The 25,701-nt window shown below is 37.5% G+C and overlaps 3 protein-coding genes and 4 pseudogenes across 4 annotated transcripts; 4 read left to right on the top strand and 3 right to left on the bottom strand.

The window, feature by feature from the left end:
* Positions 1–474: 474 nt before the first annotated feature.
* LOC104735223 (elongation factor 1-beta 1-like) lies at positions 475–2,064 on the bottom strand. Its single transcript, XM_087481986.1, has 4 exons — positions 1,260–2,064; positions 1,049–1,165; positions 858–933; positions 475–655 (listed from the first exon to the last, which is right to left on the bottom strand). The coding sequence occupies exons 1-4, from the start codon at positions 1,343–1,345 to the stop codon at positions 512–514; spliced, it is 423 nt and encodes a 140-aa protein (XP_087338112.1). The 5' UTR covers positions 1,346–2,064; the 3' UTR covers positions 475–511.
* A 2,781-nt stretch (positions 2,065–4,845) lies between these two features.
* LOC104735222 (uncharacterized) lies at positions 4,846–5,764 on the top strand. The gene is made up of 2 exons (XM_010454970.2): positions 4,846–5,025; positions 5,120–5,764. Exons 1-2 carry the CDS (start codon positions 4,996–4,998, stop codon positions 5,570–5,572), a joined length of 483 nt encoding a protein of 160 aa, XP_010453272.1. The 5' UTR covers positions 4,846–4,995; the 3' UTR covers positions 5,573–5,764.
* Positions 5,765–6,462: 698 nt separating this feature from the next.
* LOC104735221 (pentatricopeptide repeat-containing protein At5g12100, mitochondrial pseudogene) lies at positions 6,463–9,086 on the bottom strand (annotated as a pseudogene).
* A 2,383-nt stretch (positions 9,087–11,469) lies between these two features.
* Positions 11,470–15,090, top strand: LOC109124711 (mechanosensitive ion channel protein 10). The gene is made up of 6 exons (XM_010454968.3): positions 11,470–12,080; positions 12,379–13,750; positions 13,838–13,961; positions 14,052–14,345; positions 14,438–14,640; positions 14,729–15,090. The coding sequence occupies exons 2-6, from the start codon at positions 12,408–12,410 to the stop codon at positions 14,964–14,966; spliced, it is 2,202 nt and encodes a 733-aa protein (XP_010453270.2). The 5' UTR covers positions 11,470–12,080; positions 12,379–12,407; the 3' UTR covers positions 14,967–15,090.
* A 405-nt stretch (positions 15,091–15,495) lies between these two features.
* LOC147929213 (S-protein homolog 4 pseudogene) lies at positions 15,496–15,963 on the top strand (annotated as a pseudogene).
* Positions 15,964–17,005: 1,042 nt separating this feature from the next.
* Positions 17,006–19,683, top strand: LOC104737962 (S-protein homolog 4 pseudogene; annotated as a pseudogene).
* A 3,600-nt stretch (positions 19,684–23,283) lies between these two features.
* On the bottom strand, positions 23,284–24,619 carry LOC104735219 (protein BIG GRAIN 1-like D pseudogene; annotated as a pseudogene). The gene has a single exon (XR_015577602.1). The product of XR_015577602.1 is annotated as a protein BIG GRAIN 1-like D pseudogene (transcript).
* Between the last annotated feature and the right edge of the window lie 1,082 nt (positions 24,620–25,701).

The following is a 25,701-nucleotide window of genomic DNA, read 5'->3' as shown; positions in this document are numbered from 1 at the left end:
CAACAAAGCATAAGAGAAACACAACAAGACTAGGCCTGAACACCAAACTGGACATTCGATAGCTTTTTCATGAGGAAGGGTTATGGAGTCTCTAAATCTTGTTAAAAGCGACAATGTCAACACTTTGGATGTACTCATTGTTAGGTTCTGAAGTGAGATGGTCTTCAATGAGGTTGTCCACAGACACAAGGTCATCAACAATGGTCATCATAATTGTGAGTTTCTTTATCCCGTAACCAACAGGTACCAATTTCGCTGCAACATCAAAGCAAAAACAAATGAAGCACTTTTGTGAAGAAAGACAAATTTAGATTTAGAGTAAGGAGAAGTAACCAAACATCAGCAATATCTCAAAATGCATTTACATTCAATCCTAGCTCGATCACTAACATTCCACATAAAAGTGACAAATTCAAGCGAAGTCTCCTTTATATTCATTTGTAAACTCTGGAGATGTGTTGTTGAGCATCTTACTCAAACCCAATAAAAAAAACTTACTGCTGATGTTTGGTTACTTACTCTCTTTAGCCTTCTTAGTGTCCTTAGCAGCTTGTCTCTCCTCTCCAGCTTTTTTCTCATCTTCAGTTTCATCAGCGAAAAGATCAATATCATCATCATCATCATCATCACCACCATCAGCTCTAGCAGCAGGTGCCTGCAGATAAAGTTCAGGGAAAAAAGCTAAAAAGATTCCAGTATCTAAGATCACCATTCCAACAGCACCAAAATTGCATATTCCCCTACTTAATCTCTCTACCTCACACTATCATAGAATAGTTTCAATTCAACAAACACATGATTCCTCACAGATTTGACTGGTTAAGAAACGTAATTGAAGTGAACAGAAAGTTAGTTACCTCAGTCAGCGGAGCTTCTTCAGATGGAGGAGCAACACCACCACCAACTCTCACTCCGACAGATTGTCCGGGAAAACTGGACGAGCAGTTACAAAATAAGCATCGAAGAAGTCATCATTCTCAGAAAAAGCAATTCAACCAGATGATCAACAAGAAGAGAAGCAAACGAATGAGAGATTACATATACTAACCTTTTAGCGAGGTGGGAAGCAATGTTATCATACCACTTGCTAGCATTGGGAAAGCCATCTCCTGGCTTCTCCAATACGGCAACGTAAACCTTCACATCATCCAACGAAAGCTGATCGCTGAAACATATTATGAACTAATCAGACTCTCCAGAGGTCAAGATGTAAGTAAAAAAACAAGTTACGAAAGAAGCAGGTGAAATGAGAGTTTCACCAGGAGATGTAAGTTTTTCCGGCGAGGTGCTCCTCGAGGGATTTGTGACCTTGCTCTGTGTGCAGATTAGAAAATGTAACCGCCATGGATACTCTCAAAGTGGTAAGGTTCAGAAGAGAAGCCAATAAAGTAAGAGAATATGCGCTTGCTTGCTTACTTGTCAGTACTATAATAAAACCAGAGGATGCTTCTAGTGACTGAGACTAGTGAGTGCGGGGCTCACCTTCCTTTCTATAGTCATCCGTCCCACCGTGCGACTCGCACGCTTTAACACTCCACAAATTTTTTTTTTTTTTGTGAGTTTTTCTTTCTTTTGAATTTTAATGAATTCTTTTGAAACACGTTTTCCCAACGAGAAAAAAAAAAACGTAAACAAATAGTATTTACCATTGTTAATCTACAGCTCAACCTAGGCCTAATTAACCCAAAGTCATCGTACCTATTACCCGAACCGAAGGTTGTGAATTTTTTTAAGTATCCAACGAAAGTATCAGACAACAGTCATGGAATCTCTAATGATGCAAAATAACCAGATCCAATCAAACTGAAACCATTTGGTTTGGTTTATGCAAACCAAATAATCACCGAGAACTGATTCGGACTGACCAAATTGGTGGAGGTGACTCATGCATGATTCAAAAGGACTTAAGCTTTGGGGTCTAAAGTTTCTTCTTCTTCTCGATTCAGAAACCATTAAAGAAGGTTTTGCAAAGATTGTTCGAATTGAAGAGTGACGACGATGAAACTGCCGACTTCATTTCACTTTAGACCCCCTGTCCGATGCTCAGATATAAAAGATGATAATGATGCTTTTTTGAGCCGTGAGTCACATAAACACATTAAAAGGAATAGATCCTTCTTCAAAATATAAATACAATTTTTAAAGATAAATTATCATAAATACCATTAAAATTAGTTTTTATTACAAAAATACCATAATTTAGTTTTTTTCCCAAAAATACCATATAATTAAATTAAAGTTCTAATACTAAAAATTAATGCCTAAATTCTAAATATTAAACCCTACCTCTAAAAACTATACTCTAAAACTAAACGTGTCAACTCAAACCTAAAAAAAAAATTTACAACTTTAAAATTCAATTTTTGTGTTTGTGGTAATTTTGGGAAAAAAACTTTTATGGTATTTTCGGAAAATAAAACTAAAATGTGGTATTTTTGGAAAAAAAAAAATTTTTAGTGATATTTAAAGAAATTTCTCATTTTTAAACAATTTAATCTCCTCTATTCAGAATTAATTCCTCACGAAAACTAACTATCTCTCTTCGCAAAGCAAAATTTAACACTAAAACAGAGACTAGCGAACCCGACAAGGTCTTGAACTTAGAAGAACAACATCCACCGGTTTTAAAGCTCAAGAATGAACAAGTGTCTGTCCGTAAAAAGAAGAAGAAGAAAAATTAGAGAGTGAGAAGATACATAGGCCCGTGGTTTTTACCTATTTGGGCTTCTTTTTCTTGGCCCATTAAGTTTCATAATAAAGTTGAGGTTGTTTATAAAAATAATAACCTCCTGGGCTTATTGATTTGGAATTTCGGATTTCTGTAGACGGAACCGATCGTGTTTATTTAAACCGAGTAGTTAAGGCTAAATGAGTAGTCACAACTTTTTTTTTTTTTTTTTTGTCAATCAAACATTAAATTAAAAAATAATCCCAAAGTTGGTTGCCCAAACCGAAGGGAAAGAATTTACAAATGAAGTTTCAAAAAATAAAGATAGCGAATAACGAGCAAGACAGTCGGCCCGAACATTTGACGACTGCGGGATCCGTGAAAGCATGAAGGCCGGAAAGGAGGATCGAAGTAAGCAGAATTCATCCAACAGGTTAGAGAAGGCGGGCCATTCATCAGGAGATTGCACCATCGCCACTAATTATGCACAATCCGTCTCGAAACTTTGACAATCAACACCTGCCGCCAGAAGGGATTCCATCGCCCAAATCAACGCCTGTACCTCCAAATGTAGGGGGGGAAGGACTACGTCGCAGACTCCGTGCTCCTAATAGCAGAGTGATATCCTCACTGTTACAAAACCATCAACCCAGACCCACTAAAGGATCAGAGGCCTTCCAAGATCCATCGACCTGACACCGAGGAGAAGGAACCCGAACCTCCACAAGCAAAGGTTCTATGGAGTCCGAATAAGAGGACTTGGCCTCTTCCCATAACACTCTATCATTGGCTGCCTGATTGATAACGTCAATAGGCTCTGCCGTAAGTCCTTAGAAAACTTTTTTATTCATGTCCTTCCAAATTGACCAAACAAGCCATGGTAAGCGAATGCTTATATCCGAAACGTTCGACTGGGATGGCGCTCGCCAGAATAGGAAATCTAGATTCGAGTAGATCAAGCCATAAGGAAAGTCCCCGAAACATATGTCACCCGGAAATAAATCCCAGATCCGCCGCGAATGAAAGCACTCAAAAAGTGCATGATTTATCTTTCTTGATTGATTGGAAACAATGTTGCTAGCTTTGGTCGAGCTTACTTGTTGATTGCTAGATTTGGAGAATTTTAGGGTTTACGGTTTCATCTTCGAACTCAGAGATTATCCATTGTTCTTCTCCTATTAGCTTGTATCGATTTGGAGAAACTGATGATTAGATTTGTATATATTTCTTTTTACTTAGATTTCCAATGAAATTCAAAAAAATCAATGTTTCTTTCAGGTTACACATATAACATGGATAATACGGATCCTGCTGGTGGCTTCTCTTATTTTAGCCAAGTGTACATTGTTCCAACCACAGAAGTAGAACAGGCTGCGGAATTCTACAAGAATCTCTTCAATGCTGAGGAGGTGCGGCGACAACACAGCGTTGATACTAACTTGTTTAGTATCTATCTGAGGCTAGGAACTACTATTATTGTGGTAACCAACCCTATTCTTCTTGACACTCCTTGGTAAGCTTCTCTCCATATTCTTCTTATCAATTATTAATACAATGAATTGTTGAAAATTAGTTAACACGCATATGGGATTAAGAATTTTTAAAACCACTACTAACTTCTTCATCAGTTACAAGTATTAAATTGTATGGAACATAAATAGAGCACACCAACGTATAAAAAAAGCTACTCTTAGTTTAATTTATCATTAATAGTTGGTTTTTTAAACTCTATTTCTGGTTAGTCTTTCGATGCTCCTTTTGAAATTTAACCTTTTGTTTTGTGATAAAACTAAAGCGATAATGGATAATCAATCATGGAAGCAAACATGCATTTTCCAAATGTTGAGAACTTTCTGCTTTTTTAACTGAGATTAGTAACTCTCTTTTTTTCCAAGCTTTATAATTTTTTGGTTTTATGATTTTTTAACTTTATAAAAAAAATTCAGGGTACATGCTGGGATTAACAACGGGATAGTTCAAGTTCACAACGTTGACGCTGCTGTACGAACTGCCATAGATTTGGGGGCTCATCAAGTTCCAGGTGTCCTAGGAAAAGTGCGTGATAATTACGGTTTCACGTGGATCTTCTCCGCTAGGCAGGAGGAGGAGATTTTGTGATATGGTACGTATATATGACTTTTTGCTTTAAAAGATTATTTGGAAGTAGAAGATGAGAAAAAGCAAATATATAATTATGAAGCTAACGTAATCATTTTTCCAATATTTTTTTTTAGTGCGGGAATCCTTCTCATCTCCCAGCTACTTGTGTTGATTACCGTTGGTACAACTCTTATCAGCTTCAAAATCAAGATCAAAGATTTCAAGTGATGGAGTATAGAGTGACTGCATACCAAACGGTTTGTATCTGATTTATAATTTCTTTCCTTTCTTACCCAATATTTCATTTAAATTTTTTTACTTATATATATTCTATTCTTTTTTCTTTCACAGCTCTTGTCAGATCTGGATAATCTAAATGAATTCTATATAGGTTCTCCTCATCTCACCGATTTTCTCACTGTCATCAGTGAAATGCGGAGAGGTCTTCATCAATTGAAATGGATAACGATTGCGATCTACCAGGATCTTGGGAGAAATTTAATAGCGAGTGGTCCAGGTACAAAGGACTTATATAAGAGAATGGATCGGGGTATATATGCCCTTAAAGTCTTCCTTTTCTCGAGACCGTCTGATACGGAGTGGCATCAGAAATTTTATACTGTTCGGAAAGAGTTCGCTAACGCAATTGTGCAGCTTCTTATTCATGAGAACAAGGTATACAACTACAAAGTCCATCAACTTCAGTCTCTTTCACAATTTGAGAAATGGGCAATACGGGAGATGAAGCCCATTGTTTACGCGGAGGTTAAAGAGTGGAGCAAAATGGATCCACCTCCACGTTAAACTGTTGTTATGTATGTCACGAGTCTGTTTCTGGCAATCTCATTTCTTTTAATATTATGCTAGTCTGTTTATGGATTGCCACTTCGCCAGTACCAACTCTTTTCTTTTAATATTATGCGAGTCTGTTTATGGATTGCTAGCTAGTACCGTCATATTTCTTATAATATTAAGCGATACTCATGTTTTAAGCTCTTTTTTAGTTTACTTAAATCAGAAAAACCTTACAGAAGCCATTGACAGAGCCAAAGACTTTTAGTTTACTTTGGTTAAGAAACGTAAATGAAGTGAAGAGCTTCTTCAGATGGAGGAGCAACACCACCACCACCAACTCTCACTCCGACAGCTTTCCCGGGAAAACTGGACCAACAGTTACAAAACAACTGTTGTAAGAAGTCGTCATTCTCATTTCTCAGAAAAAGCAATTCAACTCAGATGATCAAATAAGAAGAAAAGCAAACGAATGAGAGACTATATACTACTAACCTTTTAGCGAGGTGGGAAGCCAATGTTATCATACCACTTGCTAGCATTGGGAAAGCCATCTCCAGGCTTCTCTCCAATACGTACGGCAGCGTAAACCTTCACATCATCCAACGAAAAATGATTGCTGAAAACATATAATGAACAGACAAAAGGTCAAGATGTAAGTAGAAACCGAGTTCTTGGTAATATAGGCCAAATTACGAAAGAAGTGATATGTGAGTTAACCCGGAGATATAGGTTTTTCCGGCTAGGTGTTCCTCGAGAGTGTTGAGACACTTGCTCCGTGTGCAGATTAGAAAATGTAACCGCCATGGATACTCACACGCTTTAAAACTCCACAATTTTTTTTTGAGTTTTTCTTTCGTAGAATAGCTAACTTTTTATATTTTTGAAATTATATGATTATATTTTCTAAACATAAAAACTTGATAATTTATTGTGTACAATAGAAGAAAGTCTTTGAATCACGTTTTCCCAACTGAAAAAAAAAAACGTAAACAAATAGTATCACCATTGTTAATCTACACAGATCAACCTAGGATTCAAAAGGACTCAAGCTTGGAGCATACATTCTTAATTTTCTCATATCTTCTCTGTTGCAGATAGAAGAGTCTCGTCCACTGTTGCATCAACTTGCTTGCGACCTTTCATTTCAGCAATAACAATTTCTGCCTCCTTTGACCTCCATTCTTCTTTAAGCCCAGTCACTAGCTCCTCGCCTATACAAACATCGACTAGCAAACCCTTCTCCTGCATCTCTCTGTACCAATCATATGCTCCCATATAGTCCTTCACCTCACAATACCCTTTCACTATTATGTTATATGTATCAGCTCCAGGATCCAATTCCCGGGCTTTCACTTCGTTAATCAAACTCCTAACCTCGCCCAGCTTTCCTACCTTCAGTTGTCCCAGAATCAAGCTGTTATAGGTTATCTTATTTAAACCGATACTCTTTTCAATCATCTGCTTCTGCAGATTAAAAGCCTTATCCATATCTCTATGTACGGCGTAGCAATGAAGAACCCCATTGTAAACTGATAAGTCTGGTTTCAACGACATCTCTCCAAATATTTTCTCTGTGAGCTCTATCCCCTCCTTGGTGCACAAACTGATCAAAAGATGGTATGTCTTCAAAGTGGGTTTTATTCCTGATCTCTTCATCTCTTCATACAGCGCAATACATCTTTGCACGTTTCCAGCATATTCATATCCAGATAGAAGTGAGTTATACGTGAAGACATCTGGTTCAAGACCCTTTCTAGAGATTTCGAGAAGCAAGTCTTCAGCTTCTGCTAACTTCCCAGTCATGGACAATCCATCAATGAGGGTGTTGTAAGTCACCAGGTTTAATTCTATTTCCTTTTTTAGCATCTCCTCAGATAACCGGAAAGCTTCTTCTATCTTCCCCTTTGAGCAACAACCATTGATTAGCATGTTATATATCCTTACATTCGGTGAAACCCGTCTGTCTTCCATATCTCTCTTAACAATCTCAGCTTCAAGAAGTTTAGAACCTTTGCACAAACAATTTATCAGAGTTCCATAGCTAACAACATTCGGCATCGTACCCTTGTCTTCCATTTCTTTAAGAATGTCGAAGCACTTATCAAATTCACTCTTTCTCCCATAGCCCCCAATCAGGATGTTATATGTCTCTATGCTAGGAGAAAGTCCTTTAAGTCTCATTTTGTTAACCTCTTGCTCAGCATTTGCCATTTCCCCAACTTCACAAAATCTCCTAATCAAACAATTGTACGCCAAATGGTCTGGCTTCATCCCTTGCTTCTCCATCACTTCAATTGGCTCCAACCACATCACCTGTTCGACAGTATCCATCAATCATCGTGTTATAAATAACCTCATTCGGAACAAGTCCCTTACCCATCTCTCTCCCCAAAATCTCTTCCGCCTTCTCTATCCTCCCTTCTTTGCACAACGTGTTCAACAAAATGCTACAGGTATAAGCATTCATCTTCACGCCAGATTCAACCGCAGTCTCATAAACACACAAAGCAGCCTCAGCTTGTTCGTTACTCGAATAACCATCAAACAGAATACTGAAGGTGAAAGCATCTGGTACAAACCCCAGATCCTTCATTTCTTTCAAAACATTCTCAGCATCTTCCACCATTCCAGCTTTAAACAGACCCTTAAGCATAGTATTAAACGTAATAAGACTCGGTTCAATGTTATCCGCTTTCATGCGTTCTCTCACCTTAAAACTCTTTTCTGGATTCCCAGCTTTGCAGTATCCGTCGATCAAAGTGTTATAAGTTATCAAAGAGGGCAACAGTCTTCTCGCAAGCATTTCGTCGAACAACTGTTCTGCGTCCTTCATCTTTCTCGATTTACACAATCCATCAATAAGAACGTTGTAAATAAGCACACTGGGAGAGATTCTATCGTGCTTCATCCGATTAAACAGCTCTAAACCTTTACCAGTATCGCTCAATTTCACGGCGGCTTGAATTGCTTTCCCATACATGAACTTGCTCGGGCGATAATCAGAATCTAGGATACTCAAGAACACGTTTATAGCCACTCTGAACTGTTTCGCCTTCACGAGATGATCGAGCAAAAGCGTTAACGAATCTGAGCTGGGAAAAATACCTTCATTCCTCAAGGCGAAGAACAAATCAGCAGCTTCGTTAACCATCTTCGAATCGGTTAGTAGCACGGAGAGAAGCAAATAGGAGAAATCGTGTTTTAAGGACGGAGATGATAAGGAGAAGGAGGAGAAGAGTTCTCTCGGCGATGCGAAAGTCGTAGAATCCGATCGGAGCAGCGAAGAGAGAGCGCCACGCGCAGTTTCGATTCGATTCTGCTGGAGAAGAACTCGGAGGTTCCATAGCTTTTCGTGTCGCTCGTCGTCTCCGGTGGTGGGATGATTCGTCGGCGGGGCTTGTTCGGGTACGGGGTGAGTAGTGTCGGTCGAGGCAGAGAAGAGACGACATGAGCATGCTGAGACAGACTCGGTGAACTTGACGGTGGCGTAACGAGAAGATCTCGAAACCAATCGTAAGTGAGATCACCATCGTTGAGCTGCCGGCGTCGCTCGGCAACAGTGAAAAGACTCCTACTAAATTTAATCTTTGAAGAACATTATTGAACCGGGGTCAACCGGTCCGTTTAGGTCATCCGGGTCACGATTTTATTATGGTTTTTACCCGGTTTAATAGTTTTTTTTGTTCTCAAGGTACCCCAATCCGGTTCATGGTTTAAAAACATTTTTGTAATTCGGAGATTATAGGTCTTAAAATAAAAAGCTGTTGGTTTAAGAAAAGGAAAACAGATCATAGGTCTTACTGGATCAAAGCCCAATAACGAGTCCTCTCCTTCAAATGTTCAATGGTCAAGTCCACATGCACAAAGAACCGAAACCTCAAGATCAAGACAGAGCAACAGAAAGGCAAAGCAAGGCTGGCGTGTACGGGAGTCAATCATCCTTAGCAATAGCTTTGGATGTCTTTACTCATATGAGACCTGAAGTAGACCATGAACATTTGAAAGTGATTATTCCATAATTTGTTAGTTGTATAAGTAAACGTTTATCTTGATTTTTTAATTATGATATCAAACTATCAATTTTTGAAAAGTTATTCATTCACTAGGATACCAAATAAAAAAAAATTAAAGTGGTGATTTAACAAAACAACCACGTAATTATATTTCACCTAAAGGATACAATAAAAATATTAAGAAGTTCACTATTGCACGCTTACAGCAATATGGTGTACATTTGTATAAATCACACAATTAAGGAACGCGCCATTATCTTTTTCGCCAAGTTGTCGAAATCTGATGCTCGTGTGTAGGGATGTTAAAAGTGGGTTAAAACTCATTGGGTACCCGTTTTTCAGTCAACAAAAAAAAACTGGGTAAAAAATGGGTGTGTACCCAAAATATGATAGTCTTACACGAGTTTACCCTATCGAATTATGAGTACCACAGATTTTTTAAACACTTTATATTAAAAAACTTTATATCATCTTTTTCACTTACAAAAAATTGAAGCATGAACATATGAATCGTAATTCTCAATTGGTTCTTCTTACCCAATTTAAGTTTTAATTTTGTGAATCTTGATTTTGGTTTCTTACTTTATATCTTAAATTCTCTCCCATCTTACTTTATATCATTCAGTTTTTTTTTTAAAAGAAAGTGTAAATCAATGTTTTATTTAGTTAAAATGGTGAATTGTGTTTATTTTGTTTGATTTACAATTTATTATTTTATATATAAATAACAAATACATATAAATTCAGAAAAAAACAAAAAGCAAAAAAAATATGGATATTTATGAGTTTGCCCACGAAAATTAAAATCCATTCGGATTTACCCACAAGACTTAAAACCCATTTGGATTTTTTGAATTCAAGTTTTTTCTGAATGGGTTTTTTTTGGGTTCGGATTGGGGTGGAGTTTTTTACCCACCACAACGTCCCTAGTAAACAAGCTTACAAAATATAGTATGTTTTTTTCACCACTTTAATTAATGGTGGAATCTCTAAATATTCTTGTCGTGTAAATTATTAATTTTCATTTTATTTTTTGAAAACTAAAAAACGATGAGTTCGAGGGGAATCTCTGTGATATCATCATATTTTATGAGGAAAAATATCAGTGACGATATATATATAGTAACTTTTCCTTGATATTGATAAAACTTTAACTACACACAGCTGTCAACTGGTTTACTTAAACTAGGTTTACACATACACCGATATAGTAGTGTCTGTCAGTTGGTAAATACTACCACAACAATGTAATGGACAATTGTTTAGTCTTTGGCAATAGATAGCTGACCAATCACCAATTAGACCACGCTAAACATGCTCACGCACTTGATTAACGGAATGATTTAAACATAGCTCATAAGCAACAACGACATTATGGAGTTGAAAAAAAGAGAAAAGCAGGCAAACGACATAACATAGTGGAAAATTGATGGAGACCGAGAGTGGGAATGGTCACTAATCTCAGCAGTCAAACAAACATCATTTTCTATGTGATGTGTGTTTTAACCTAAAATAAAAACACATGTATATTTCAGTTTTGAAAAAGATTCAATATTTTTAGTTGATCAATCTAGCTAACTGGTTTTAAATGTTTTGATTCACACTGGTATCTGAGCTTATTGAAACTAGTGTACATTTGAAATTTGAAAAATTTGGACGAGGACGACTATAGACAATTTGTAGTTTTGGACACACTATATTCTGAACAGAACAGTGTTTTTTTTGTCAGATAGTACTGTAGTAGATAGGAGAGTTAGTATTACACGATTTTAAAAATAAATAGAACATAGGTTAGATAGTTTGACAAAAACCACGTTTTGTGTGAGAACATTTTCCCCAATAGATATTGGTTCATATTTTATACTATTCAACTTACTAATATAAAATTTAGTTATCTTTCAGTTGACGAGAAAAAGTTAAAAGTTAAGCAATTATTCTATAGATAGATTTTTGGGAAATTCAATGGTAACTAAACTACTCCACCATCTTGCCATCTTCAATTTTTAAAAAGTAAAGTATGTTAATAACAATTAAATTTTATAGGGCTTAAAAAAATAAAAAGCCTTGAGATATCTATCCCTTAAACTCATTGGACCCCGCCTGAGTGTTTTGTTCATTCATGTAAAAGATCTTTCTTATCAATCCTTTTCTCTGTCCTTTTGTTTTCTATTTATATAGCTTTTTAGTGTTTGTTAGCTTCTGGGTTTAAGCACTTTTTCCTCAGGCAATTTTTTTCCCACACCGCCTCTGCTTTTAAGTATTTCTTGCTTTTGGCATTTCTTCTTTGTATCATTTATCAAATGTTTGAATTCTTCCATCTCTCATAAATTATGAAAGTGGTCGTGCCGTGTACTACTACTGTCTCTTAAGATTTCTGTTTTTTTTTCTTTCTTTATTTCTTGCTACTTTTTCTTTTTTGGGTGTTCTTCTTCAAGAATGAGCTGAGAGGATACTACTCACAGTCACAGAAGAAAGCAAGATTTTTTTTATATATCTCACTACCGGTAAGCTCGGTTTCTCCCTCTTTTCACTGTGACTGTGACTTTTAAAGTTTGGATCTTTCTTACAGATTTATTAGGAATAAATTATGGGTTTCTATATACATATTTGTAAATCTGTTTGCTCTGTTTCATACCTATGCTTAAGGAATCTAGGGTTTATATTCCAAAACTAGCCAAAGTTTCTTAAACCCTTTATTTGTTAAATCAAATATCTTGTTACTGTATCTTAACCAAGCTAAAAGATTGGTACTTTATCATCCCTATAGTCTTCTTATTCTTATTTTTTTGGGGAAATTTTCAGAGCTATTGTAGGCAAGTTTAGTGCTTGGAATGGCAGAACAAAAGAGTAGTAACGGAGGAGGAGGAGAAGTTGTTATCAATGTTTCAGGTGAGGAAGCATCAAAACGTTCGAAGGAAATGGCTTCACCTGAGTCTGAGAAAGCAGTGCCCATCAACAATAAAAGCCCTTCTCCTGAGATCTCTAAGTTTGTTGGTAGTCCAAACAAGCCTCCCAGAGCTCCAAATCAGAACAATGAGGGCTTAACTCAGAGGAAATCTTTTGCAAGGTCGGTTTACTCAAAACCCAAGTCCCGCTTTGTGGATCCATCTGGTCCTGTAGACAGAACTCTCATAGAGGAGGAAGCTAAGGAGCAACTTGGTACTGGCTTCTCCTTTAGTAGACGTTCCCCTAATAACAAATCGAACAGGAGTGTCGGGTCAACAGCACCGTTAACACCAAGTAAAGCCGTTGTGGAAAAAGATGAAGATGAGGAAATCTATAAGAAGGTTAAGCTGAACAAAGAGATGCGCAATAAGATAAGTACATTGGCTTTGATAGAGTCAGCTTTCTTTATAGCGGTTTTGGGTGCTTTGGTTTCAAGTTTAACCGTCAATGTCCTGAAAGATCATACCTTATGGGGACTAGAACTCTGGAAATGGTGTGTGCTTGTCATGGTCATCTTCAGTGGGATGTTGGTGACCAATTGGTTCATGCGTTTGATTGTGTTCCTCATAGAAACAAACTTTCTTTTGAGGAGGAAAGTGCTCTACTTTGTGCACGGCTTGAAGAAGAGCGTCCAAGTCTTTATATGGCTCAGCTTGATTCTTATTGCTTGGATATTGTTGTTCAACCACGACGTGAAACGGTCCCCTGCAGCTACAAAGATCCTCAATGTCATAACCAGGACTCTTATTTCGGTTCTTACCGGTGCATTCCTCTGGCTGGTGAAAACACTGTTGTTGAAGATTCTTGCTGCAAATTTCAATGTCAATAACTTCTTTGATAGGATTCAAGATTCTGTTTTCCACCAGTATGTTCTACAAACGCTCTCGGGTCCTCCACTTATCGAAGAGGCAGAAAGGGTCGGGCGTGAGCCAAGCACAGGCCATTTGAGTTTTGCTAGTGTAGGAAAAAAAGGAATGGTTAAAGAGAAGAAAGTGATTGATATGGGGAAAGTTCATAAGATGAAGCGAGAGAAAGTTTCCGCTTGGACAATGCGTGTTTTGGTGGAAGCGGTTAGAACATCAGGACTCTCTACAATCTCTGATACATTGGATGAAACAGCATACGTCGATGGGAAAGAGCAAGCTGATAGAGGAGAGATTACTAGTGAGATGGAGGCTTTGGCTGCTGCTTACCATGTCTTCAGAAATGTTGCTCAGCCTTTATTCAAGTGAGCTAATAATTCTGATTTGCTCTTTTTTTTCTTGGTGCATTCTCTAGTGGAAATCATTGGATTTGGTTGTTTTTTTTTTGTCAGTTACATAGAGGAAGAGGACTTGCTTAGGTTCATGATTAAGGAAGAGGTTGATCTTGTGTTCCCATTGTTTGATGGTGCCGCTGAGACCGGGAGAATCACAAGAAAAGCTTTCACAGAATGGGTGGTAAGTCTCCTCAATCTCTGTGGTTTTACCAATGAGAGTCTGTCTTTTTTGATTTTAAATGACTTCAGTTGTGTGTTGCAATATGATCAGGTTAAGGTGTACACAAGCAGGAGAGCTTTAGCGCATTCTTTAAACGACACAAAAACAGCGGTTAAGCAGTTAAACAAACTTGTGACAGCGATCTTGATGGTGATTACCGTGGTCATTTGGCTGCTACTTCTAGAAGTAGCAACCACTAAGGTTTTGCTGTTCTTCTCCACTCAACTTGTAGCTCTGGCTTTTATAATCGGAAGCACTTGCAAAAACCTCTTCGAATCCATTGTCTTTGTCTTCGTTATGCATCCTTATGATGTCGGTGACCGATGTGTTGTTGATGGTGTCGCGGTAAGCCTCAATACCAAAGATTCTTTGAACTCGTATAATAAATGTCTCTCTGTACTCTCTATGAATACATATGTTTTTGCGGCTTTTTTCAGATGCTGGTTGAAGAAATGAATTTGTTATCGACGGTGTTCTTGAAGCTTGACAACGAGAAAGTGTATTATCCAAACTCTGTTTTGGCAACAAAACCGATAAGTAACTACTTCAGAAGTCCAGATATGGGAGAAACAGTGGAATTCTCTATCTCTTTCTCAACACCAGTCTCAAAGATCGCACATCTCAAAGAAAGAATCGCTGAGTAAGTACCATTCACCTTGAATCATTTTTGTAAATCACTGAGTCAACAATCTTGAACTTTGAATGAGTGATTGTGTTTTGTGTATCAGGTACTTGGAGCAGAACCCGCATCATTGGTCACCGGTACACACAGTGGTGGTGAAGGAGATAGAGAACATGAACAAGCTGAAGATGGCTCTATACAGCAACCACACCATCACGTTTCAGGAATACAGAGAGAGGAATATCAGAAGAACCGAGCAATCTTTGGCTATTAAGAGAATGTTGGAGGACCTTCACATCGACTACACTCTCCTTCCTCAAGAAGTCCATCTCACCAAGAACTGAGAACCAATTTTAAAACCGGTTTGGTATTTCTGCTAAACCGTTGTTTAAGATATTATTACCAAACTTTGCGGTACTGTTTTGTTAGGCTTTAAAGGAGAAAAATCAATTTATTCCGAGTTCTAAACCGAACTACTCTTAATCCCATATGTTTACTTACGTTATATATGAGTCTCGACTTAAAGTACTGGACTGCCTCAAACAAGAGCAAAAAAAATAATACTAATGGATGTTAATGGAAAGACTTTAACGACACAACTGAATTGAAATGGACAGTCAAGTCTTTATGCAAAATCACCATTTACTGATGATGGATTCTTAAAGGAAAATCTTGTAAGATCATATACTTATGGACAAAAGATCTTAATATGCAAAATCGAATCAATGCAAAATCTGTCAAAAAATGATTTGTCATGATCTGATTGGATACATTTGATACAAATTTTTCGACTTCATGATCATGACTGGGGGTCTCTGCTTCGTTCGTATATATAAAGAGGGTGTCATCAATATTTGATATTGCACCAATACTATGAAAAGAGCAGGAGTTCATGTGGTAATAATATCGATCTTACTCATACAAATAGCTCTCTCTCAAGTGGAAACGATTTCTCCAGATGCTGATGTTAATTGGTCTACTTTAAAATCAGAGGTGAGGATCACAAACCGCCTCGTTGATGGTTCTACATTAAAGCTCCATTGTAAGTCGGCAGATGACGATCTCGGCATCCACATTCTCGCTCCGAGTGGCTTTTGGTCGTTTAAGTTTAGACCAACTGTTTTTTATGGATCGACACTTTTCTTCTGTCAATTCACATGGCTGCCTGGACAATCAAAATGGTTTGATATTTACGATGATGACAGAGATGGTGTTCGTAGGGGTATTCCATGCATCTACTGTTTCTGGGATATAACCAAAGAAGGGCCATGCAGGTTCAATGAAAAAGATCATGCATCTAATATATGTTATGACTGGAATGGGGAACGAATTGGGGAATAGTTTGCTGCTGTGTGTTAATTGCCAAGAAAGCCAAAAAAGAATAAACATTGTTTCTTTGTTTTTTTTTCCTCATTAGAATATGTATCTTTCTAAAAGTGGTGTAGCTTTTTTCCTCATTAGAATACGTCGCTTTGGTCTTACAAAACCATATCGTGCTATTCACCTATATATAGTACTATATTAATTAGCTCCGTATTTAATATAAGGTTGTTCGATCCAAAACAACAAACTCATAATTAATCAAAACTGTATATGCTACATAGGTTAAGGACCCAATATTATCATTTACAACCTGCCACAATTGACGAAATTAACAACCAACCTTTCAAGAAAGTTGGTAACTAATATTTCCAAACAAAAAGATTTTATACTTGAAGTTATAAAAGCCATTAGCCATATAAGAATACTCTGGCATGCAATCATTTAAAAAGAGCGTTTTAAAACTAACAAGAGCGATCATCCCCGACATGTCTCAAGTGGTACAAATGCAATATGTGTATCTCTGTATATTATTGGCATATCTCGGCTCTCATCCAATAAGGGATCTTAATTGATACAACATGTCTCTTTTTTCTTTTCTTTTCTTTTTTCCTTTTTTTTTTTTGAACAAAGCACACATGTTTTTTTTTTGTGCAAACACACTCATGTCTCTTCATACAAATTTTATTCTGATAAATCAAATCCACAATATAGAGTGAATCTCTCACCAATAGAAAAAATAAATTATATTTAAAAAATGTAACACTAAAATGCAGTAAGCATAATAACAGTAAGATTCTCACCCATACACATGCTTTAAGAATAGTCCAATTTTAATAGCAATTTTTTTTTTACCAACGTATATGAAATCATTAATGTTCAACCATTCTCACCCATAATGTTCAAACAGTTATATGTTTTACGAGAAGACAAATCTAATAACGTCATGGATATCTCATTAATTAATTGAAGACGTTTCTTATATATATTTACCATTGTAATGCAAAACAAAACACTAAAAGTATATTCAGCAGAAAACACTTTGGTTCTTAGAAAAGAAAAAATGACAATCTCCCAAAAGACAAAAGTTCATGTGTTGGTGATATCTCTACTCGTACAAATAGCTCTCTCAAAAGTGGAAACCAGTTCTTCACATTATGATGTGAATTGGTCTACTATACAATCAATGGTGAGGATCACAAACCGCCTTGGTGATGGCGATCCTACGGCTCGCACAATAACATATCAAAAATTCCGGCAAAGGGAACCACAGACCGCATTCAGTGAAATAATGCTCAAAAAGCGCAATGAAACCTGTCAGAGGCGTCCAAGGACGCTCGTGAGACTCGGGAACCCGGAAAACCAACCCCTCGGGCATCTTACACCATCGCGCCATTTCAGCAATACTGTCCGACGTGCACAACGAAGGACCATGATCGGCCGGACCGGCTGAAAGATTAGCACCAATCGACGCAGCACTAAGACCCAAAACGGCTGAACGGGGACCAGTATCCTCGGCGGGGACAACGTCCATAGGACTCCCACCAAAACCGCTGTCGCTATCTTCGCTGAACTCGAGAATATCAGCAAAGTTGAAGTCGTTGGCCAAACTATCAAAATCTCCACACTCTGCTCCAATACCGACACTAACATCATCAAAAACATCTTTATGAGCCGCAAACTCTTTGGAAAAAGCACGCTGAATTCCCGCAAGAGTTTTACCACGCGCATACGTTAAAACTCGGGAGCTCGTCGAAGGACGACCTTCCTTTCTGCATGAAATGCCGACCTCGCAACCACCCACCATGAGATCGGCATCATCATCGTCAGAATCGACCTCGCAGGAAGTACCGACGAGATCGGAACCGACCTCAGGAGCATCCATTCGCCGAGCTGATATTCTGCTCGCGCGACTGCCGATCTCACCAGTTCGACGAGTGATCGCGGCGCCCTCAGCCATATCAATCTCCGGTTCGTCTCCTATGCCAACCTCGGACATGCCTTCCACGTCGATCTCACCGACGCTAGGCCGAGCTCCGAGATTCCTCATCCTGATCTTGCCGACGCCAGGCCAAGATCCGAGATCTCCCACGCCGAACTCGCCGGATCCAGCCATTCTCGGCGGAAAAGCGCCGATCACACCGCTCAATCCGGAATCCTCTCGATCCGATCCGTCGATCTCCGCTGATCCACCAGGTACGAACGCTTCGCCGATCTCAGCCGGACTCACGAAATCGACACGGCGCCGATCTCCGACCATCCGGGTGCCGACCTCGATCTCTCTGCCGCACTCGATCTCCGCCGATCGACCGGATTCAAGCACACCGCCTTTCTCGGCCGGGCTCGCGAAACTCGCATGGCGCCGACCTCCGAACATCCTCCCGCCGACCTCGTCCTCTCTGCCGACCTCCGAACCTCCCCGTTCCGACCCGTCGATCTCCGTCGATCGACCGGATTCACGCACATCGCCTTTCTCGGCCGGGATCACGAAACTCGTATGTCGCCGACCGCCGACCATCGACGATCTCCGCATGAGAAGCTCGGCGGCGGCGGCTGCTAGGTCTTCGAGGATGTGTGACCAAACAAGGGGGAGAGAAAAGTAGAGAGAGAAAGAAGTAAAAGCATAAAAATAAAAGCATAGAGAGAGAAAGTTACCTTTTTATGGAGAGGAGGAAGTGAAGAAAAAGGAGGAGATGGGGAGACATAAATAAGTAAATAAAACGGAAATTTTACTGCCATAATCCGTCACCTCGATCTGCGACATGCCCCGTTTCCAGAAATTCATCGAATACCGCGCTCAAAGGAAAGACCGTTGGATATTCACGGTGTCTCTCGAAAGACGAGCCTGACATTTACAAAAAGAGCTACTATAGCAATTTCATCCCTAAAGGCAAACCGAGACAATCTGTGCCGAGCAGGCATATTACGGACGATTTAAGTATGCCCGCTGATCGCAGAAGGACTGCCACTCTCCGGACTAAGGGGGAGACTATTGTTGGATATGGGCTACGCCCAATATGCCACTCGGCCCAACGAGACTCATTAGTTGTATTCTCGGCCCGACGAGATTGGAAGCAAGTCACTAATTCCCGCAAAGGGGCAGTCTCGGGAATTCATGAAGGGAACCCTAGACTCCCCTAGGTCAACAGTCTCCTATAAAAGGAGAAAGCATTTATTGGGATTATCATCCTGACCCAGGGACAATGCCCACAGAGCAACACTTTGCATCGAAAACTACTATTATCTTTCGTATAATTCGTCTTGTTTTCAGTTCGTCATTTTAAGCTTACTAGTTCGTCTGTGAACTAACAAGCTCTAATTCGACTTGTTTAAGTGACGATCTCACGTTTTCCCCGATTAATAAAAAACTTGCTCGCTTTTTCCCACTAAATCTTATTTGTTTAAACTGTGTAATCCCCCGGTACAAACAATTAAAGCTCCACTGTAAGTCCTCAGATGACGATCTCGGCCTCCACGTTCTCGCTCCGAATAGCTTTTGGTCGTTTAAGTTTACACCAAAAGTTTTTTATGGATCGACACTTTTCTTCTGTCAATTCACATGGCTGCCTGGACAATTTAAATGGTTTGATATTTACGATGATGACAGAGATGGTGTTCGTAGGGGTATTCCATGCATCTACTGTTTCTGGGATATAACCAAAGAAGGGCCATGCAGGTTCAATGAAAAAGATCATGCATTTAATATGTTATGACTGGAATGGGAAACGAATTGGGGAATAGTTTGCTGCTGTGTGTTACGTAATTGCCACGAAAGCCAAAAAAGAATAAACACTGTTTAATTTCTTTGTTTCTTTTCCTCATCAGAAATATGTATCTTTCTAAAAGTGGTGTACGTAGCTTTTTAGTAGGAACTTACTCCCTTCGAAATCCCTCTTGTGTTATGGTATTGGTTGACTTGATCAACAACAATTTCTACGTTTGAACAAAAACAGATTCTTAAAATAATAGGGTCATAATTGTAAACGTAACTGCGGACTTACTTTTAATTAAGGGTAACTGATAGTATTAAAAAGAGTTTTTAGTATAGATATTTTCTGTTTTTTTTTTTTTTTAACCAGAAAGTAAAAAAAAAATCAATATCGGTCGATTCATTTGACGCCAAAGCTGCAGAAAATAGCAATAATCAATTTAAGAAACAAATGTAACATATTGTATAGTTTATAGTTATAAGTTATGACACAGATTTGTAAAATGTGAAAAAGAAAAAAAAATTGTTTGTGTTGGTTACCAACATCAACTGTACCCAAAGTAATTGACTAATTTCCACGGTAAAAAAAAACTGGAGAAACAAGAAAAATACTAGAACTTACCAAAGGGGAATCTAACTAGAATGTATTAGGAAATAAGTGCATCTCTGGGCCATGCAAAATCTAATAAGTAATATACTGAGCCCACTGGGCTACACAGAACTCTATTCATTAGTTCGACGTTTTTGATTTTCGGATAATACGATTTTGAGGTTGTGAAGTTTGTTTGCGTGATTACCGATGACGCTTTTGACCTTATTTTACAAGGGATACATCGCTTTGGCCTTACAAAACAACCATACCGTGCTATTCACCTATAGAACACTATTAGCTCCGCACTTTTTTTTTTTGTGGATAAACCCTATCGAATCAGCCCGGTAGAAACTTAGCTCCGCATTTCATTACCTCTATTTTAATATAATTAAAGGTTACTCGATCCAAAACAACAAACTCATAATTAATCAAAATTAAAGATATATGCTACATAGATTAAGGACCCAATACATTATCATTTATAACCTGCCACAATTGACGAAACAACCAACCTTTCAAGAAAGTTGGCAACTAACATTTCCGGAGAAAAAAATTATACTAGAGAAATAAAATTTCAAGTTATAAAAGCCATTAGCCATATTAAGAATACTTTGGCAATCACTTAAGAATTGAGCGTTTCAAAACTAACAAGAGTGGTTACATCCCCGACATGTCACATGTGGTACTAATGCAATATGTGTATCTCTGTATATTATTCGCGTGTCTCGACTCTTATCCAATGAAGGATCTTTATACAACATAATTTACTTAAACTACATTACGTAATATGTGCAATCATTAGGGGTTTGAGGGAGTGTTGTTGTGTGCAAATACATGGCACGATCTTTGATTATATTATTCACTTCGTTAAATATACTTAGTTGTTGATTTAGGTGACAAACAATGAGAGCTTTCTTGACGGAATAATAAAATCGGCCGCATAATTGAATAGAACGCAATGATCGATATATTCATCGAACTATTTATTTTGTTTGACTAGTTGTATATAAATATATCTATACCAAAAGTGGCATTTGTGATGGTATAAAACGCAACCATATAAATGAAATACTTATCTAAATATATAAGTCTCCTGTTACATTTTTCAATGATAAATATATCGTAATTTCAATTGTTATAGTATAAAAGTCAAGGAATATTAACAGGAGCAAGCAAAATAAGTATTAGAGGAAAGGAGACATGCATGGTTCGGGCCATTGGGGTGTGGAATGTTTGAATTGTTCATTGATAAAAGAGGCATGTCTTCGAAGTCTGGTTATAGCTATGAAATTACCCTTATTTAAAACATTATCACACCAGCAACTTTTCTAATCTAAGATACTACACTTTAGTTTCATATAAGAAAAAATATCGTCTAGAATCAGAACTATATTATAAAGCTAACATTGCAAAGCAATATTTAAACTAAAAGGCATCAACCTCTAACAAATTTTAACAAGCAAGAATAAATCAAAATGACTTGACATGGATGGACCTGATCAGAATTGGTCATGTGTACGTGCGACCGTGCGTGTAACATATACTTTTGTTTTATGTAAATTATTTTTTTCATTGTTGAGAGAAGAAGTAATGAAGAAGATTGTAATCGGGAACTTTTAAAGATGATCAAAGTGAAAAGAAGAGAGAAGTAAAGCAAAAGCTCTCGACTTTCTCTGCTCCCATGGAAGCATCAGTACACTTCCATGTTCATCCATCGCTCTACGATAACTTTCACTTTATTTTAAAATTAAAAAACTACACTTTTTTTTTTGTTTTATTTAATTTTTTTATTTTTCAATTTTATAAGGCTTTAATGTGTCCATTCACGATCTGCTTCAATCACCCTTTGCTTCTCATTTGGATATCGAATTTCTCGATTTCCCCTCTTTTCTTTTCTTTTCATACACTTTCACATATCATCGATTCGATATTTTATTACTTAACACACTTTATTACATACACACAATTATCCTTGTGTTAGTTTCACTTTCACATATACATAAAGATCTTATGTATACGAAAATCTGTTTTTTTTTCTTGGTATATTTAGATGTTATATTGTTAATGGTGACCAAGTACAGTTGATTTTGTTGTTGTGGTACTCTAAATTCGCATTTCACCGACAAGCCCTAATCAATTTTTTTTGGTGAGCTTTTCATAATATTAAATGAATAAGGAGATGAAACAACTCAAATATGTATTCATATAATTTCATAGTGTTTGCATTCATGAGAAAATTTGGATCTAAAGCATGTGATAGATACATTGAAAAAGAGAATTAAAGTTGGTAGCTAGCTAGGTTGGGTTTTTATTTCCTTTGGGATCATCAACCACTTTATCATATTATCCTCCACAAAACATTTTACTTTGCAAGCAACGGATCCTTCCCAATTTCAAAATTCTTTACTTTAACAATGGCTATTTAATTTGTTTCAATAAATAGATAGTTGATATGTCACTTAAATTTTTATACTATGTCTCTCAATATGAGTGTTTACTACTGAGTCTACATATTTGTCTGAAAGTGTATATTACTATATCAAAGTTCAATAACTGAACCCCAAAAAATTCATGTTTATTATAAGAAAATTAGTAATGGCTAATGAACTTTGTTGAATTATTATTGTGTTTGTGATTGCTTTTACTATTCAACATGTGTATTATAATTTGAATTTTTTTGATCCATTTAGGTTTGCGGATTTTAGAGTCCATTGTTTTACTTTTAGTCTTTTGTATTTGTGTTAGAGCTTGCATTTAGCCTTTGCGTTTATGTTAAACATGAGCGTTTACCTTAGACTTTTTATATGTTTACTCTAAACATTCTATTTGAGTTATTTGTGCTTAAAATTAGCATTCTGCGTTTGCTTTGATATTAAAGTTTTGCATTGTATTCACATTAGCTTTTTTTTTTTTTTGTAAGAGTGTGCTTCCAATGTGTGTCAGTACATTCTCTTCAAGTTTTTTTTTGGTAAAAATAATGTTTATTATTAATATATTGTTAAAGTAATAATCAGAACAATCGAAAACTAAATTGATGAAATTTTTACAAAACACAAAATTTATAACACAACATAGTTACAAACACAAACACAATGTGCAGAATCACATGCGATTTCTTTGTTCTTCAACGATCACATGGAAATTTAAAAAAAAAAAAAAAAAAAAGACGAAAATCTAAAGTTTAAAGTAATAAAAAAAAGGTTTCACAAGATCAAACCAGCAAAAGTGGTTTCATAAACAGGAAGTTCATCTCCGTACACATTATGATGATGATGATTCCCAACTAAATCCAGCTCAAACAAATCTGAACTCGAATCACTTGCAACATCATCATCATCATCCTCATCTTCATCTTCGTAATCCTCAAAATCATTATTCTTGACCAAACTGTTTTCATGGTTCTTGTGATAATCTCTCGCAATCTCTTCCACTGATCTCCTTCCTCCATCTTCCACATTCTTCTTCATCGACTTTCTCGCGTTACTGAAATAATCTTCTTCTCCTTTGTTTGTAAAGCTCTCGGGGACGATCACATTGACAGGAGAGAACCTAACGCTTCGTTTGATACGGTCAGATGATTTCTCGTAGCTTTTGTTCATACAAGACCTCGAGAAAGAAGAAGCTGAAGAGCACGTAGTAGTAGATGAATGGTAATCATTAGATGTTTTCCTAACGAAAGCAGAGTCGTCGTAACTCGTCTTCCTCGGATAACTCTTAACAGCATTGGACTGTTTTGAATTGTTGTTGCTGAACAACGAGTTTATGAAGTTGACGATTCTTCCGGCTGGTGAAGCTGGGGTTTTGGGCTTCTTGAGGTTTCCGGAGGAGCTCTTAACGGATCTTCTTATTCTTGAATGCTCCCAGTTCTCGTCGTGTCTCGTGAATCTGGGGACGTCGGAGGTGTAATCGTAGTCGTCGTACACTCGGGCTGCTCTGTTTTGATGGTACAGAGTCTTGTCCTCTGTTTTTCTTGGTTTTGTCTTAGAAGGGCCGAAACATAACGGTCTGGACGAAGAAGTCACCTTCTTACCGTGAGTTAGTTCGGTGTCGGAAGATGAGAAGATGCTGGAGTTTGAGTCAGATGAAGACGAGACAGAGCCAAAGAACCGATCACGGTGGATCTTACGGTCAGGAACCGATCGGGACACAATGCTCTGTTTTTTGGTACTAGTGTTAACAGAGCCGACAAAAGATTGGTTTTTTTGGGATTTAAGATCGATGGAATTGTATATTTCATCGAGGAGAGTTGAGGAGAATGACGGGTTTCTTTTGGATTTATGCATGATTCGATCGAGAAAGAAGAAGAAGAGACAAAATAGAGATCTCTTAAAACTGTTTTGTTTTGTGTTTTTTAGCAGAAAGAAGAAGACGACGACGAATGAGGTTATAAGAGAGAGATGGCTTGTATATATAAGCGGCGATCTCGGCGCGTGTTGTTCACGTATGCTAACCATATGTGATGGACCACACAAAGAGGATTCTTCGATTTGTTTAAAGTGTGCAATGTACCTAATAGTAGTAATTTCTCCAATGTCATTTTCCTCATTATGCGAGGGACTAATGATTTCGAGTTGAATGATTTATGCAAGTATTGGATCGCCTACAACTTATCTTAGATATCGGATATAGGTCGAAATGCTAGAACTTGAATAAACCCAATCTATAGTCAAGCATATTAGACACAACTTTATATGGAGACTAATGATATAGAGACCTAATGTATCCAACTGATTGTTGCTATCATTTCAAATAAAGGAATGAGAATATAACAAACTTTTGACTCAATACTATCATACATATAGTTTTCTCAAGGAATCATTACATGGCGTGTCATGACCAACATATGCCATGAGAACACACTAGACGTACGTAGAACATTGCAAACACACAATGATCTATTTTTAGAAAATTAACTTTTTTATCACAAGTTTTTTGCTTAGCTATTCACACCGAGTTTATATATATAGATGTAGCCAGATCATAACGGATTGTCTCAGATTGTCTATACAGATCTGGAACGTAGGTGGGTATTGGAAAAGGATGTGATTAGAGACAAGTAGGGTCTTAATTTAATTAAACGATTATTGTGTTTTAAATTTAAGCAAAGTGTCTCTTACACCCCATTACCCATTGGTTGGGTCGACAAGGACTGGTTAAGGTATTGTACTTGTTTTGCGTCTTTTTCAGTCTCACATGCTTCCTTCCTTTCTTGTTTCTTCACTGTTCCTCATTTCATAAACACTTATGTCTTTCTTTCTTTTTTTTTGTTAATGAAAGACACTTATGTCTTCTTCTTGTTTCGATTCCTATATCTTTGTCACATTTCGGCCAATGTTTTTTTCATTTGATATCTCCTTATCACAACCAGTTTCGAAGAATCCCCCGTAAATATTGTTTCTAGTTTGGAGTCTTGGACCATATTATACTTGTACCAAAATCTAACAATTACAAAAGACTT

This window comes from Camelina sativa, chromosome 13 (assembly GCF_030686135.1).
Source record: "Camelina sativa cultivar CO46 ecotype springtype chromosome 13, ASM3068613v1".
Classification (NCBI taxonomy): Eukaryota; Viridiplantae; Streptophyta; class Magnoliopsida; order Brassicales; family Brassicaceae; genus Camelina; species Camelina sativa.
This window is presented reverse-complemented; position numbering and strand designations above follow the sequence as displayed.